The sequence below is a fragment of the Cygnus olor genome, chromosome 16 (assembly GCF_009769625.2).
Source record: "Cygnus olor isolate bCygOlo1 chromosome 16, bCygOlo1.pri.v2, whole genome shotgun sequence".
NCBI classification, from domain to species: domain Eukaryota; kingdom Metazoa; phylum Chordata; class Aves; order Anseriformes; family Anatidae; genus Cygnus; species Cygnus olor.
Genome location: NC_049184.1, coordinates 6113040 through 6130261, shown reverse-complemented (window position 1 = coordinate 6130261; position 17222 = coordinate 6113040). Strand labels below are relative to the sequence as shown.

The window sequence follows — 17222 nt, the reverse complement described above, 5'->3', positions numbered from 1 at the left end:
AGCCCAGCTCGTCACCCCGGCAGGACCTGCCCCGGCCCTTGCCTTTGTCCCGCTGCTCTGGGAGGATGGGATTCACCATACAGGGATAAAATCCTCCTTTTCAGCCGCCTGCTGAGCGGGCAGGGGCTTTCCTGGCCACTTGTCAGCCCCCGCAGGGAATGGAGCAGTGCCTGGCAAGCAGAAGGAATCCTTCCTAGAGGTGGCTTCTCCAAAAGTAGGCTGGAAGCAGGCTGGATGTGAGGTCTGCTCCCTCCGCTAGTAGGGACGGAGCTGGACCCGTGCTGATGTGGTACCAGAGGGCTGCAGACGGCTCCTGGCATGCCCAGAGACTTGGGGCAATGCACAGGACCAGCCTGCGGGTGCTGGAGGTGACAGTGCAGCTCCTGACTGTGCTCACCTCCTGCTGGAGCTTTTTCCGTTCCGTCAGAGAAGCTGCGGGATGCTGTCGGGCTGCTGCCCGGGCCTTGAGCACTGCAGCTCCCGCAGGCAAAGGGGCGACGAGGCCAGGGAAGACTCCAGGTTGCAGGAGCTGCTGTGATGATGCTGCGGGTGCTCGGGGGCTGAGCCACTCTGCGAGTCAGCACGGTGCCAAGCCTGGCAGGCTCTGCAATGAGCCCTCCTGCACACCCTGCAGCAGAGCCAGGAGCCGCTGCCAGCCCTGAGGTGCAGGAGCAGGTACCCGACTTTGGCATCCCTGGGGACGCAAGCTTCACGGCAGCTTCGCCTCGTGCTGCGCTCTCCGAGACGTACCTGACCTCTGCTCTCATCCCCTGCTTGCAAAGTCGGCCAGGAGCGCTTGATTTGGGGGACTGGGGTCAACACAGCTGCAGCTTCAGGTCTGGCACCGCCAGCACACCGCACATCGGCGTCCCAGGAGAGGCAGTGGTGCAAGAGGGCTGCTGCCACGGGGCCCAGAGCCTGCCCCGACAGGGATGCTGACACCCTGTGCTCGGTCCTGCTGCCACCGAGATCATTTAGTACAGCAGCAGCTGGGTGGTGAACGCCTGGGACACGGAGACATCGCTCAGAGATTTGAGTTTGTCTACCCAGGCACACATCCCCGGGGCACGAAGGCAGAGCACTCAGAGCCATCCAAAAAACCCCGCTGAGGGTTTAGCAATGTCGTGACAAAGCACAGCCTGAAGGAAAGGGCCCAGCCATAACAATAACATCTAGCTCTCACAGAGTACTTCTGAATTTATTATTCATCCACGTGGCTGGCAGTGCAGGGGAGCTCGACGCAGAGCAAAGCTTGGTCCCAGCGGCAAAGCAGCAGACAAACAACAGGCGCCCAGGAAGAGCCCAGGGCACACAACCAGCGGCACAAAAACCTCTCCCGGCCCACGGCCCAGGGTCTGCAGCAGTAAAAGAAAACTGAGACAGGTCTAAGGGTGATCTTTGAACATTGCACATGATACAAATACAAGGAAAAATTTCTTCCAAGGTTAAGATCTGCTCAAAAAAAAAAAAAACACACAAAAAAAAAACAACAAACCAAAACCCCCAAAAAAGAGTCAGCTTCTGCAAAAAGCAAATTGCGGGATTTTTATTATATGCATATGAAGCTGACACTTCCCAGGTAGCACTTTTTTACTGCCCTGCTGTGCTGCCAGCTCGTAGCCCTAAAGCCCTTCTGCAGAAAACAGCCCATGCAAACACCAGCAGGGGAGAAAGCCTGGTGATGGAGGGCATCGGTGTGAAACCGCACCAGAGAATTTTATAGCCTCCAGCAGCAGGATTCAGAGGCCCCTTCCCAAAGCAATGCTGGAAAATGAACCGCGAACACTAAACGTACCCAACTGGGGGCAAGGACCACAAGGAGGGACCTTCAGAAACCAAAGCCGGTGCTCCCCATCCGAGGCGAGGCAGCACGGAGCGGGGACGAGCGCTCCCCGGTGCCACCCGGAGCCATCTCAGGGCTCGCTGCGACTGCTGCGGGGTCTCTGCCTGCCTGCACAAGGCCGCTGCACGCCGCGGCCGAGCGGCTGGGAGCAGGAGGGTTAAACGTGGCTGCCGCTTCGCTTGCTCCCCTGGCGCGGCTCTAACGCTCTAATCGTTTCTGTGTTAGCGCGTGGACAGAGCACCGCTGCCGTCCTTCCTGGCCCCGTCCCAGGCGCGCTGCCCAACTCATTCCTCTGCCTGCTACCGAAATCCCCCGCGGATACACGAGCCACAGCTGGGCGCAGCGCTAACAGGTGAGACCCGAAGCCCAGCCGGCAAGCCCATCGCTTCGGGCAGTTTATGGGGTTTTGCACATCCACAATGGATTAGCCTGCAAACGAGATTGCAATCAGCGGAGAACGCTGCAAATACCAGACGGGGCTGGGGCACCTACAGGTGCGGCGGTGACCTTGCGGCTAGCAACAGGGGAAGAGCTGAGCCCTCTGCCCCAGCTACTGCACATCCGTGTGTCGACAGAGAGACAAACCCATCCGGCACCATCCTTCCCTATCTGGGGTCTCCCTCTTCCCATTGATCCAGCAAACCCTTAGAGGAAGGACCAACTGAACACCTTCTACTTGTCATTCTCAACATCATAAGCTGCCAAAAAAACAAACAAACCCAACCCAAAAACATTACCAAACATAATTCACCAGTTTTAGGAAGGGAGGTTTTTGCTAAAGCCCACTCTCCTGGACGCTGGCGTTTCTCTCCCCAGCCAAACCCTGCTTCGGCGTCCAGTGGGGATCACTCAGAGAAATCCCTGAGCACCACTGCCCAGGCAGGGGGGGCAGGCAGCACCGCGGGGGCATGCGAGGGGTGGGCGGCGGGTCGGGGTGCCCAGCCTGGGTCCCATTTGTGATGGTAAATGCCAGGCTCTCAGCGCTGCTGTGGGGAGCACAGGGAACACGGGCAAATTCAGCACGCTTCCACGGTCACACTGGTGGCATTTTGTCCTTCTGGAGGAACTTCAGATACCGGTTTGTCTTGGCAGGGATGCTCGCAGCACTCAGGAGGGATACGGGGAAAGCCACAGAAGTGCTTTTGCTGATGGCAATGCGGTCCCTTCTGTGCTCACGAGGTGAGGGGGTCAGGACACGCAGACCCAAGCACGACAGATGCTTTCTCTGCTTTCCACACCACCTTTGCATGTGTGCCACCTCTATATTTGCATCATTCTTTTCTTCACACGTAGCCCCAGCCTGTCCCCTTTGTGCCTCTCTCCACCTCCACGCAGACACCAGCAAACCTCTGCTACCCTCATCTGCCTGTAACCACCCCACGGGACTGAAAACCCCTTTTTGGTTCATCTCTTGTGCCCCCTTCCCTGCTGGCAGTTACCTGATTGCATGTCCTGCCCCGAGAGCCAGGTGTATATTCCCCTGCCCTATTGCTCTTCCGGCTCCATCATTCGTGCGCACAAACCCACTCGGTTTAGACTCCGACATCCCCAGGGCTGAGTCTGTGCCCGTTTATTTTATGGACCCTACGCCTGCGGGGTGCGATCTACTTTGTGCATAAAGCAACACAAGCTGCCTCCTACAAGAAACACCCCCACACCACTTCCAAGGAAATCCCAGAAGAGAAACCATCCTGGCCTCGCAGAACAACCCTGCCGCCCTTCTCCTTCCTGGCAGCCAGCTCCTGAGATGGCCCGGGACTGTCACTTGCCACACAGCGGTGGTGGCACTGGGTACCTAGGTGGATAAACGGCACCTCTCCTCCTTCCTTAGGGCACAAAGAGCACCGGCAGCCCCCTGGGGCAGAAGAGCATCCTTTTCTGCTCTATGCTTCAGGGGTGCCTGGCAGAGCTCGCTGCGACCCAACGAGCTCAGCGAGCGTGAGCCTTTCTGATTACTTGGTGGATTTTTAAAATACCGAAACGTTATCCTCGGCCCTAAATAGCTCAAAGCCACTTGCATCTTTCACCAAGGGATGCTTCCCCTCAGAACAGCTAAAGTGACATTAATCTCACAGCAGACAGACCTGCAGCTGTCCGCAAGACGACGACAGCCTACAGAGCCCGGCCGAGAGCATCCGCAGGGGCATTTTTGGGGAAAAACGGGAGATTTGCAGCTGCCGGCTGGACACCTGGGGTGTTTTTAGGTCTGTCCTTCTCCATCCTGCCCAGGCAGAGCCGGGTGTGGATCCGGCTGAGCCAGAGGAGTGGGCTGACCCAAGGGAACAGCAGGGCTCACTTGCTTCGAGGGAGCCCAGAGCTCTGCCAAACAGGTGGCATTCGCAGTCTGAGCGGGTTTTACCTGGCTGCCAGCCCTGGATCGGGTCAGAAAGTGGGTATTCTCTCGACGAGGCTGCTGTTTTTTTCAGTGAGAAGTTTTAACAACTTGTAGTTTGAATGTTTTTCCACACTTCAGCAACCCAAACCAAGAAAGCGAGGAAATACAGGCTGTGTTCTGCCGTTCTTCTTCCCCGGTCAAAAAAAGGAAAGCAGGATTATTTTTTTTTTGTAAGGAAATGAAAGCAGGCACATTTCTTAAAATATTGTCTTTGGTTAGAAGCCCAATTATTTGTCAAATCTAATCTAGGGCAGAAGCATTTTTCTACGAGCACATGGGTCTCTCAAGCTGATGTCCGCAGGTTGGAGCCCAGAAGAAACACGGGACCAAGCCGCGAGCTGGGATGGATCCTGCACGTCTGCTGAGGCCACGAGGGGACGGGACGCCGGGTGGCAGCAGGTTCTGCACGAGCAAAACTACAAAAACTTGTACTCAGAAGACCAAAGGGCTCTGGCTCAGCACCAGCATAAGCTGAAAAAATGCAGCAGGAGGAGGGAGGGTTTCTGTATCTCTGGATTTATATTTAAATTGGACAGTTTACTTCAATATTTTTATTTTTCGAGATAAGCCCGTTTCACATTCCACAGAAATGACGATAACCCTTGAGCAAAGCCTGATTGAAAGCGATGATTTAAAGCCTGGCACCCTGCTGGCTGATTTCAAGCGTTTGGAGGGGACTCGAGTCCATCCCGCTCCGCGCAGCAGCGCATCAAGTGGGCATGAAGCTGCCGCTTTCCAGTCATTTTGCAGATTAAAGCCTCGCTTCATTTCTCCCTTTCTGTGCTTGTAAGCCGCTGAGATAAGGATTTCCCACCAGGGCAGGCTGAGCAGCCCATTAATCCCAATTAAGCCCATTTCCCTGCCTGGCCGGCTCCCCGGTCCGTACCCATCCCCAGCTCTGCTCTCGCTCGGGGTCCCAGCAAGCCCCGGCGGTGCTGGCCCCCACCCCAAATCCCCCTGGAAACCCTGCAGAAAGCACTCTGCCACCAGCAGATGCTTTCTCCTCGGACCTACTGGAAGCGCGCGCTCCCTCTTACCCTACTAGGGCATGACCGAGCCTCGGGAAATTCATGCGAGGCGAGTGGAAAGCAGATAAAGCCGCGCGCACCCCGCTCTGAAGCCGATGCATCTCAGCACAATAAGGAGGCCTGGCCAAAAATGTGTCAGTGCTCCAGCTGCAGCCAGCTGGGGCTGGAGAGGAGGCCTCTGTGGGGAAGGGATGAAGCGAAGGTGAAGGCATCACACGGCTGCTCGCTCCCCGGCACCCGACGCCCCGCACGCAGCTCTTCTGCCATGGGGACAGTGCGTTGGTGCCACCGCTCGCGGCAGCCAACACGAAAAGCAGCAAAAATGAAAAGCGGCAAAAGCGAGCCCCAGATACCCTGCTGCCTCCCCGTCACAGGAGCTGGGGGTCCCCCAGCTCCACCACGGAAAGGACAGAGAGTCCCCAAAGTCCTGGTTTGGGGTGTGGGGACAGCCCAGGGCAGTGCTCGGCATGGTCAAACCACTTGCTTGGGGACCGGGAGCATCTCCGACAGCATCGCCTCCAGCGGGCACAGAGGACAGAGGAGTTAATTACTACAACTGCTTGCGTTAACTGAAAATGAACTAAACAAGCCACCCTCTACATAAACACAGCGAGCGCGAGGAGGAGCGCCAGCAGCGTCCCCTCGCTGCCGCCCCGGCTCCCAGCACCTTTCCTTTAACGCCTGCCGAGATGCCAGGCTGAGCACCAACGCTCAGCAGGGAAGGCTCAGCTGCTCTCCTGCTCGCCGGCCTCAACCCTAGAGGCCTGGGAAGGCCCCGGACTCCCGGTGTGCCCAACGCCTGGGTCCGAGCCCGCCGGCCTCGGGGGTGCCGAGCTGGGCAGCCGCGGTGGCACGGCCAAAGCCCTGCCCTGGGCGCACGCCGCGCACCCCGCGGGGCTGCACCGCCGGCACAGAGGACGTGAAGGCTGGCGGCCTCCCCGGAGGCACAGGCCTCGAGGCAGCACAGGAGGCAGGGCGAGGCAGGGCGACGTCGTGCCCGGTAAAGCACCTGATGGGTGCGAGCGTGCGGCCGAGCTGCAGCGGCGGGGGCTGCCGGCGGCCGCGGCTCCCAGCTGTCGCGCAGGGCAGCGCCGATAAGCCCCTGCTATGCGTTCCCTTATTTAGTCAGGGCGCTGCGCTGACTGCAGCGATTCCCGCGCGTCATTTGCACCCTCCCGCCGCGTCCCCCCGGGAGCCGCCCGGCCGGGCTGGAAGCGCTGGGAGCACAGGGCGGCTTCGGGGAGCGGTTCGGGAGCCGTGCCCTGAAACCCGGCCGTCGAGGCTTCCACGTCCAAGCGGCAGGGTCGCAGGACCTCTGTGCATTTAAAAAAATACCCACGATGTATTCCTTTCCAGTTGTATTCTCCAGTCATAACACGTTCGGCTTTAGGGCCAGCATATAAACAGGCGAAGCACAGCAGCAGTCTTTGTCCCTCACACCTTCCCTTCCCATTGGTCCTATGACACGCAGCAGATATATTTTAGGCGCTGTTAGCAGGACGTACGCCCGTCAAACTTGCTAGAGCCTGGCCAGATCCGTGCCTTACAGGAAGCAAAGCAAGTGCCTGCACTGGGTTTGGTCCAAGGCAGTGGGAAGCACAGCTCCATGCACAGGGGGATCTCGGCAGGCACTGCTACACGGGGACAGAAGCGGGATTTACACTGATTTTGTCCCCCAAAAGCCCCAGCAAGAAGTAAAGCCGCTCCCGTGAGCTAGGCAGCTCCTCAGAGTACAGCTTCAGAAACCAAACTCCAAAGCACAGCCAGCCCCGCTATTCTACCCCACTCCCAATCTCCCACTCCCTGTTTCCGGAGGCTTTGCCCCGCCTGCTCCGTTATTTTTCGGAACAAGCAAGATTTCCAAGCGGGTGGCTCGGGAGGGGCCCGGACGGGGCAGGACAGCAGCAGGCTGGGGATAACCAGGCAGAGAACCCGAACCGAGCACGCAGCGGGGCCACAGGTGCCAACCAGCCCCGTCCCTGCTGCTCTCAGGTGTTCCCAGCACAGCTCGGTGCCCGGCTCCGCTCAGGATCCTGCCCGCGCATCCCCAGCGCGGCCGCGTGCCTGAGATTCCTACGGCGCCACCGGTGGAGGCGGCCCCAGAGCTCGGGCTTGTTTTCCTCCAGATTTCTGTCTTGAAGAGCCTTTTATGGTGCAAAAGAGGGAATTCTGCTCTTCTACTGGCATTGCGCTCCCCAGCAGCCGAAGGCCGGAGAGCACCTTAGCTGAGCCCTGCAAGGGGCCCCCCCATGTGCCAGCAGCAAACAGAAATCAAACATCGGTGCGCAACAGCAGAGGCGCCCGGAGGCAGCCGGGCACGGCACAGCCCGGCTGCTTGGCCCTGGGAATTATTCCGTAGTGATCGTCTCACACGGACACGTGTCATGGCCTCCCCAAAAGGGGATTTGTACGGTCTCAAAGGTGTGAGATAAAGAGCACCCGGCAGGGAGCAATACAAAGTCCAGAAAACTTCACCTCGTAGCTGCGAGCTAGGGAGATGCTAGTGATAGTACCGCCCTTGTATAAACTGCAATCATTCATTTTCACAATCTGTAGGCAATTGGGCTGTGGCTGTAGAAACTGAGGCAAGGTTCAAGGCCAAAGGGAAAGCTGGTGCTGGAGCTGGGATTTCACCTCCGGACCCTTTCTGGGCAAAATGAGGTCTGTTTGCTCTTGATCCCAAAGCTGGGCTGAACAGGGAAGGAAGGAGGAGCTCTGCACAGAGCAGCACAACCCGGGCATCGAGGCAGATGGAAAGGGTGAGGTGCAGCTTACAGCAGGGAGGAGCCAAGTCCCTGCTCCGCAGTGGGTCGGGGGACGTGCTCCTCGTGGGACGTGCTCCTCGTGGGACGTGCCATGGGGACCCCGGGGCTGCCAGGGGAGCGCTGCGCCCTCTGCCCCGCGCAGCAGCCGCGCCGACACGAGCTCTGCGAGGGGAGGGCGTCCCGGAGCGCGCTGCAACCTCCGATTTCCTCCAGCTCCGAGGTTCCCTTAATAGGAAATTATCTCCCAGCCGCGCCGGGGGGGATGCGGTCCCCAGCAAGGGCAGCGGCGCGTTCCAGCCCCTGATGGAAAACACGGCCGAGCCGCTTTTGATCCAACGTGTAAATAGTGTATAATAAAAAGAGGCTTACGTAAACTGACCGACTTCTCGGGGAGCGGCTTTTGCAGCTCCAGCCTCCTTATTTATGGGTGCGAGCGCTGCGGCCGCGCGCTGCTCCGGGGCACACCGGGGCCGGCGTCGGCTGAGCCGAGCCTCCCAGCCAGGAGCAGCCCGGGCTGGGGTTTGTGTCCCTGCGTGACTCCTCCTGACATCGGGCTGGCTTCTCCCTGCTGGTTGCTGAGGCAGTGAAGCTTTGCTAAAAACCAGTCGTGCTCCCTGCAAAAGTTTGGAGGCGAGAAAGCAGAGGCTGGGCATGTCTGGGTTGTGCGGGAGGGCAGAGGTTTGGAAATAAAGTGCCTTCCCCAGGGCAGCTATCCCCCATATCTGCATGACAATGAAGCAACTTGGGTGATTAAACCCTAAACAAGACAGTTTGTGTCTTGTTTAAAAACAAAATTTAAGAAACATTTAAGAATAAAAAAAATTAAGAACAAAAACAGTTCCGGAGCCACAGCCACCTCCCAGCAGCCCGAGGACAGCGCTGATGCCACAATGTGGCCCCAAAATCATGGCAGCAGGGGGGCACCGTCTTTGTCCTGCTAAGCCCAACCAGCCGAGTCCCACGGGGTCCCCATCACACGGGCAGCGACAGCCCCAGCCGCAGGGCGACGCGGTGCCACCCCTCGGATGCACGCAGAGATGGGGGGGATGCAAGCAGGAGGGGATTTTCTCCTGCCAGCCCCAGAGCTGCCCTCTCATCTCCTCCCGGGAGGGATGCTGGAGCCATCAGCACTTTCCTCGCCAGCCAGTTCCTAACACAACTAATTCAGAGCAGAGCCCCCCAGGCGGTGCTGGGGACACAGCGATGCCCGGCCGTGCCCACATCTCCACCGACGCAAGGGCTACGGGGGAACAGGAGGCGGCCACGTGCTGCCGCACGCCCTGCGCACGCTCCTCCCGCCCATGGGATCTGCCCCCGGTTCATGGAGCCCCGGCACAGCGCTGCCTTCACAGAGCCCGACCCGATAAGAGGCAGCGACAGCACAGCGGCAGCCTGGGAACTCCCCCCCCCGTCGTACCGGGGGCTCCGGGGCAGAGCCACGCGCCGCTGCAGGCAGTGTTTGTTTGGGACGCATCCTGCTCGTGTGCCTGCTGGAGCTACCAGCGCCAACATCCCGCTGCTCTCCATCCTGCCCCCTTCACGCCACCGCAGCCGCTCCGGCAGCTTGGCAAGCACCGGGTGCTGCCCGGCTCACCAGCTCCTGCTCCACAGCAGCTGCCCCGCACAAGGGACGTGGGGGGGGACGGGACGGGGCTGCGGGAGGGGGGCCGGGGGCTGCGGCAGGCCACGGGGCGAGAGCGAGGCAAAGAGAGCGGCTGCAGCTCAGTGACACCGTGCGTGCGTTCGCCACGAGGACTCTCCAGGGGCCGAAAGCCCGAGGCTGGCTAAAAAAGGAGATGGAGACAGCAGAAAGCTGGAAGCTTTTCCCCACTCCGTGGCAGGTCCCAAATGTCCCCTGGCTGCCACAAGGGCCCTTGGCCTTGCTCCATCAGCAAAAAGAATGAAACAGAAATTGCAGGGAGCCGCGTTCAACCCCACTGCTGGGACACGGGCAGGGGGCACCCAGTCGGGTCCAGAGGGACCCGTGGGACGGGGACCACCACCACCCCGAGGACCTCCGCGCCGGAGCCCCACGCACCCACCTGGACGCCGCGATCTCCGACTTCTGCCGGGCGATGGCCGCCGCCCTCTGAGCCCCCTCCACGCTCCTGTCCACCTTCTGCCGGATCTTGGCGCTCTTGAGGGGGATGACGCGCTTCTTCATGCCCTTGACGAGGACGTTGTGGCGGTACTTGCCCTCCTCCTTCTTGCCGTCGGGCAGCGTGGTGCAGCCGTAGCCGTGCCGCAGGTTGTCCAGCCACTCGCCCTCGTACTTGAGCCCGCTGGAGCGCTCGCTGACGCCGAAGCCCGAGCGCTTGTCGTTCTTCCACTCGCCCATGTAGGTCTCCGTGGTGGTGGCGTCGATGTCGGACTCAAAGGGGGGGTACTCCTCGCCTTCGGCGCCCTCGCCCAGGCTGACGGTGGAGGTGGCGTCGCTGGCGGCCGAGCTGATCCCGCTCTCGCTCTTGAGGAAGCTGACGCGGCTCTTCTGGCTGGCCAGCGACGACTTGGACTCGGACTTCTTCAGCTTCCCCAGCAGGGAGCCCCTGCGGAAGAGCCCCCCCTTCTTCGGCTTGCCGGCCTCGGCGTCCGCGTAGAGGCTGAGGGCGAAGCCCCCGCGGGTGATGGTGGGCGAGACGGGCAGGCTCTCGGGGTGGGCGGCGGGGGAGTCCTGCTGCGGCAGGGTGCCGTTGCTGTGCTCGCTGCGCAGGGAGGACAGGGAGGTGCGCAGCGGGGAGCGCACCACCGACGCCATGCCGTAGGGCACGCTCTGCCGCACGCCGTAGCCGTGCCGCATGCCGTTGGTGAACTGGCCCTGGTAGGTTCCTGCGGGAGAGAAGAGGGAGGCGGTGAAGCGGCGGCGCTCTCCGTCCCGCCTGCGCGGGCCAGCGAAGGGCTGCAGGGCATGCGCACCCTCCCTCGGAGAGAGGACCCCAAAATCCACCCGAAATCCGCTGTGAAAGCCGCTGCCCCAAAGGAGCAAGGACGGAGGGCACAAGCCAGAAAGGTGCTGGTGCAAACCCAAAGCCGCCTGGTGGATGCGGGGCCTGGGTTGCCATCAGGACCGGGGGGCAGGAGGCAGCCCCACGGGGCTGGAGTTTGGGCTGTGCCGAGGGGTGGCAGCAGCCCCGCGTGTACACGTGAGAGGTGGCGGCACGGCTCTTGGCTCGGTGACAGTCCCTTCCAGCCCCTTCTGCTGTTTGTCACTCGCAGCCTGCCAGGCCCAGCTCCAGACCCCCGAGACGGGCGCGTGCCCATAGCGCGGGCTGCGGGGTACCTGCAGCAGCATCTGCTTGGCCCTGACGCAGCTTGCCCGTGGTCCCAGGACCAAGGCTCACGCCACAAAGCAAGATGTGGGTAAAACAGGGAGGAGAGGAGCAGCTCCCTGAGGCTCCTCCAGCTCTGTCCCCTTCTCCAGACCCAGCTCAGGACTGTGCACACGGTGTGCCATACAACGGGGCGACGCGGGGAGAACAGTGCTCACCATGGCCAGGGCTACACCCCGGTATGGGACCCTGAGAGCCAGCAGGACCTTGAAGGGCTGGGAAGAGCACATTGTTCCTCCGCTAGCCCGGCCCTTGCCATGTCTGCACCTCCGCAGGTGCTAGAACAGCAACTCGGAGACAACAGCTCTGATTTTTCCCACCAGGACGCCAAGAGACTGAAATTAGCAGCATCAAAGCCCCCTCTCCAAGAAGGGCTCCCAGCAGGAGCAGGGCTGCCGGGGGCAGTCTTCGCCTCCGGCACCGAGATGCCAGCGCCGCCACCCTGCCAGGCGGGCTGCGAGAGCCAGCGTGTCCCCAGCGAGCCCCACGGGGTGGCAGGGGACGGGACGGGACAGCGTGGGACGCCTCCCGGCCCGCTGCCCTCCCCGTCTCGCTCTCCTCGCTCCGGAGCTACAGTTGCCTCAGAAACCGGCAAAACCACCCCAAACAAAAGCAGCATTCAGCTCCGCTCCCATCTATCAGCCCGTGCTCCGGCATCTGGAAGGGGCCGTCTCGCTCCAAAGCGGTGCTGGGGGGGCACAAAGCTCCCTGGAAAGGCGCCCCGCTCTTTGCGCTGCTGGGCACGGCTCCAGGCGAGCAGCCAGCCGCGCAGGGGGCATTTTCGTGGACCTAAGTCTGAAAACACCTGGTTTTTGTTAAGCAGCGACAGAAGGCACCGAGGTCTGGGGAGCCAGCCCGTGCTGCCCCGGGGGGGCGACCCTATGGGGTGCAGCAGGGCTGGCTGAGCGGGGACCCAGGCTAGGCTAGCCCAGGAAGGAGGGGGGGACCCGGCTTCCAGACATTCATTTCCACATTCAGACGCTGTTACTGAGACCAGGGATGACCCTAGTCCCCGGAGAGCAAATGCAGCTCCTTGTTTGGCGATGGTGGGAGTGCATATTTTACGCTCTCCCAGGCCACTTCTGCAGCATAATGTCTACTCCCAAGCTTCAGGTTTCGTTGAAATCCTCTCCAGACCCGCCTGCGGGGTGTTAACTTACAGCGCCGGGGCCAGGAAAGGCAAGAAGTGCCCGGGCGGGCAGCAGCTGCTGCCCCCGAGCAGCCACCCCCCGCCAGCGCTCCCTGCCCCGGGCACACGGGATTTCGGCTCCCTGCAGCACCGCAGCTACCCTGGAAACAGAAGGGAGGGTCCGGGGAGCGCAGAGCATCTGCACCAGCCAGCCACGGGAGCCGTCGTCCAAAGCAAGGTGCTTTTGCTTGGTTTCTTGGGGTAGTTTAAGCTCTGTTAGGAAAAATAAGGGAGGCATGAGCTGGGAGCTGGGGTCATCACCCGAGTTCTGCTTCACTCCCCCAGTGCAGGCATCTGGGTGCGCTCCTCACCCCACTGTGCTCCCAAATCTTGCTCTGTGCAGTGGTGACAAGCCTTCCGAGCACGAAAGCACCACGTGCTGCCCCGTTTCCCTCCCCACCCCTTCCCCACGAGGAGCCCAGGAACAGGGTGCCCCATCCCCGCCGGCGCAGGGCTGACACTCGATAGGGGTGACACCGGAGCCCTCCCCGCAGGACAGGCCAACCTTGCACATAGCAAGCTGCATCTGATAGCGCCGTCGAATTAACCACCTGGAAAAGGAATTCTGGAAAAGTCCCATCGGGGCTCAGCCTCTCCTGGAGGCTCAGGTCAGGGCAGCCTCTGTCCTCCAGCAAGTCCCCGACTTTCCCCCAGCAGTGCCACGGGCAGCTCCTGGCCAGGTGCGATGGGAAAAGCCACGGGGCACGGCAGGTCTCTGGGTAGCAGAGAGCTGGGAGCCTGCTTCTCACAGGCACCTGTGTGAACCCCTGGCCACGTGCCCACGCTAAGCATGTCCCACGTGGGACAAGAAACGAGGTCCTGGCAGCTCGTGCTGTGACCAAACCTGCCAACGCCACCTGGCAGAACCGAGAGCACCGACACACCGCGGTGCCCGGACCTGCAAAACAAAACGTGGGGTGAGCGGGTGCTAGAGCCAGGGCTCGAGGAGCTCGAGCAGAGGGCTCACTGGTGCGGCCGTGTCACGCTGTGATGCACGGAGCCCAATGCTTTGTGCCCAGCCACCAGCCTGGAGCAGAGCCAGGAGATGCTGGGAGCAGCTCAATGCTCCGGGACACGCTGTCACCTCCTTGTCCACCCTGCGTGGGTACCAGGGCCAGGATGAGCCCGGGAAGGCAGGAGGCACCACCACGCTCCATCACAGCTACCACTGAGTCAGTCGCAAGCAGCCTTGCCCAGCTCATTTCACATTTTCCTGACTCAGTTTCCCTCGGTGGGAAGAGGGAGCCTATCTTCCCACCTCTGCAGGGCATCCAACAGCACAGCCACGAGGCTGCCGGAGGAGCTGTCACGGTGCCGCTCTCCACTTCCTGCACCAAAAAAAAAAAATAATTCCCCCCCCTTTTTTTTTTCTTATACCATAAAGCACCCTGAAAGCAGACTGCTTCAAAATCTCAAGCTCTGAGCAGCGCCAGATCCAGCTAACATACACACACCAGCGCAGTGAGTCTAACAGAGGACCGGGGCTGTACGAACCGCATCGGGGCTGGTGTCAGAGCAGAGCTGCACACGTCTGAGCCAGAATTACACTGGGGCTATTGAAACAGTCTGGCCACAGCATGACACGGGACGGGGGGACACACAGCCCCCAGCCTCACTGCTCGCACTGGGTGTGGTTCTGTAAAGAAAAGCAGCGAATGCAAAAAAAAATAACTGTTTAGGATCAAAATGGAACAGAGCCCTAATTCCCTGCCTGCTCAGCCCTGTCTGATTCATTGGTGTGTGTCACCTCTGCAGGCACCGGGCTGCCAGGGAAAGCCCGTGGGGTAGGGATGTACAATACTCGTACACATCTGAAAGAAAGCAGAACAGGGACAGGACTCACGATAATGCCTTATTGCCTGCTTTTTTTCATGTTGGAACGACAAAACGTGCCAGTTTCTCTGTGATGCCCAGGTCGAAGATTCCCCACCTCTGTCTGTCCCTGAGCAAGCAGGGGGTACCCTGTCTGTCTTCACAGGATGGGAAGGATCAAACCGTGGTGCTGATGGAAACGTTGTCCCTGCAGACTTCACCTCTGAACACTCCTGTGTTCAGCAGCAGGATGTGGCCCTCGGTGCAAGAGCCCGCTGCCAGCAGCATCACAGCTCCCCTGCCCAGCACCTAGGCGCTAGGATAATGAGCGATGAATGTAAATTATACAAACAAACAGGTAAATAATGCAAACAACTCCAATAGCTTCACTGCCTTCCGAGCACCTGCTGTTAGCCAGACACTGCTATGACAGACGTGTCAGGAGAGCTTGGTGCAGAAGGCCAGGCACATCAAAGCCACGCACAGCGCCACGTGCGAGACGCCAGCGAAAACCTAGTGCTTCTTTTGGGTGCCAACACCACCAAGGGAAGGCTGTTGCGGTATTACCTAATGGCTTCTCTTGGAAAAGAAAGGGAGAAAGAAACGGAGAGGAAAAGTAAACACAAAACACACAGCATTAATTCACAGGTCACGTTCAGCCACGCAGTAGCTTTGTTAGAGAAGCAGCCTGGGCTGGAGGGAGTCTAGGTGCTGGACCTGAAAACAGGGATTCGAGTCCCTGCTCCATCTCTGACGTTACGTGCCCTTTGACGAGCTACTTTATCAGGCTCAGTCACGTGGAGATAATTCGACATTTTTTGCAGGCGCCCACAGACCCGTGGAGGAGAGGTGCCACCACCCCAGGCACACTGGGGCCAGGTGCCCCAGCACCCACCGGCAGTCGGGGCGCCCCTGGGGAGCCCAGCCCCAGGCCACCCCGCTTCGTAGGTCCCGCTGGAGCCCTCTTCTGTGCTTCCTTCCCCTTTCTTGTGGTCTTATGATCTCTGGTCTATTTGTTTCCGCTCGGTTAATGTGCACCGCTGTTTTCTCTTAGCTGCCTAGAGAGCAAACTGCGGCATCAAAAATAAGTTGGGCTTAGGTTGCTTTGGTTGCAAGTGAGGGTTTTCCCCCCCATAGGCATATATAAACAGCGATTTGTAGAGCAAAGCACAGCTTTGAGCCCGGGCCCTATGCTAGCAATAAGATTCTGCAGTAGCAGTGACACTTTTCTCTACAGCAAGATTTGACAGGATCGAGCACTCCGCCAAAAACACGTATCCAAAAAACAAGGACTTCTTACAGAGGTGACAACACTTAGGGGCAGAAGCCAAGCGATGAGGTTTTTGCTGAGAATTTATGTGGCAAAATGATGAGTTTCTTCACGCCATGCCTTGCACAGCCCAAATCACCATCCACTTTAGCTGTCAGATCCTGCCCCCGTAAAAGGGCTCCAAGCTCCTTCCTGGTGACAGAAGCGGGCGCACGCACTACTGAGCTCAGATACCCATGGAAACATTTCAGAGCATTACTCTGCCCGTCCACACCAGGAGCTCTGAGCCTCGTGGCCGATTTCAGTCAGCGTTACAGAAGGAAGCTCTTCAACCTCTCAGCCTCCCACAGCTTTCACAACGGGCCTTTGGTAGAGGAGAGGACAGGGAGCAACCCGGGCAGTGCCTGAGCTCGGTTGTATCAGGAGCTCACCCCTTAACAGGCACCAGAAATTCATACAGGATTTCAAAAGCTTCACCCTAGGTTTGGGCTTTATTTAGCCACCAGCCTCAGCCAGCCATGAGATACAAAGCACAGACAACCCTGCAAGTGTCTTTTAAAGTATAACATTGATATGTATATTTTTATATATATATTTCAAATGTAAGTGCATTTTAAAGGCCCAGAAGGGGCTCCATCTCCCTGACATCCACGTACAGCCCCGTGACGACCCACGGCTCCTAATGAGCTGGCCGGCGCCGCTTGTGCCCAGGGCCCTGTTCCTGGTGCCGCTGCCTTCCAGGGGTCACCAATCTCACCCCGGCTCTCGGGCCACCCGCAGTGCCCTGAGGTTTACCGGGACAACCCCAAACTCAAATATTAACAGGCCCAATTAGTGGCATGGCCACAACGGGATGGTGCAGGCGGTGGCTGCGTGCAGGTGAGGAGATAATGCAGGAGCAGCAAGATTCGCCTGTCCCCGTGCCGTAGGCTTAATGCTGGCACCATCGCCTCGGCCACAGCTCTCCCTGTGCTCCCTCAGCAACATCCTCCATAGGGCATGATCCCGAAAGGCACCAGCCCTACGCCCTCAGAAAAAGCTGCATTTTAGTAAGCAGTGAGGGACAGGCTTTGAATCTGTGGTACTTTGAGATCTCCGGAATTAAAGTCACACAGCTGCCGAGCTAATGTCTTTCACGTGCTGCTCACAGTTATTTGATCTCTGCGCATTACAAATCACCCAGACACACCTTACTTGTAATCTACATGCCTCACAGCAACTCGTTAGGCTTTTGGAAAAGCACATTGCAAGGACGAAGCGAGCATGCTTTAGGCCTCGGCATCGCGGTGCGGGCAGCGGGGCCTGGCTCATTAACAGCCCCGAGGCCCATGGCAGTTGGAGGCCAAGACCTAAGGAGCAGGAGGGATGAGCCACTTCTGGGCTGTGTCTACACCTACAGCCTCAAAGGGCACAAACAAAGTGAGTCAACTTCAAGACTGCATTCCCCAAAAACTTAGCCATCAGCCTAGGCGACTTGTTGAGAAATATATGAAAGCACAACCCTGACGGCTGCTGCCTTGAATTAGTCTGTTTTTCTAATGTTTATAAATCCGATGTTCTCCATTCTTAAGATTTATACCATTACTGTTATTTT

The 17222-nt window shown here is 59.2% G+C and overlaps 1 protein-coding gene across 1 annotated transcript in view; it reads right to left on the bottom strand.

Moving 5' to 3' along the window:
- Positions 1 to 17222, bottom strand: part of JPH2 (junctophilin 2) — a 29871-nt gene that overhangs the window by 11383 nt on the left and 1266 nt on the right. The window contains exon 2 of the mRNA XM_040575906.1: positions 10074 to 10857. Within this exon, the coding sequence (XP_040431840.1) occupies positions 10074 to 10857 (784 nt within the window). The remainder of the gene's footprint in view (positions 1 to 10073; positions 10858 to 17222) is intronic.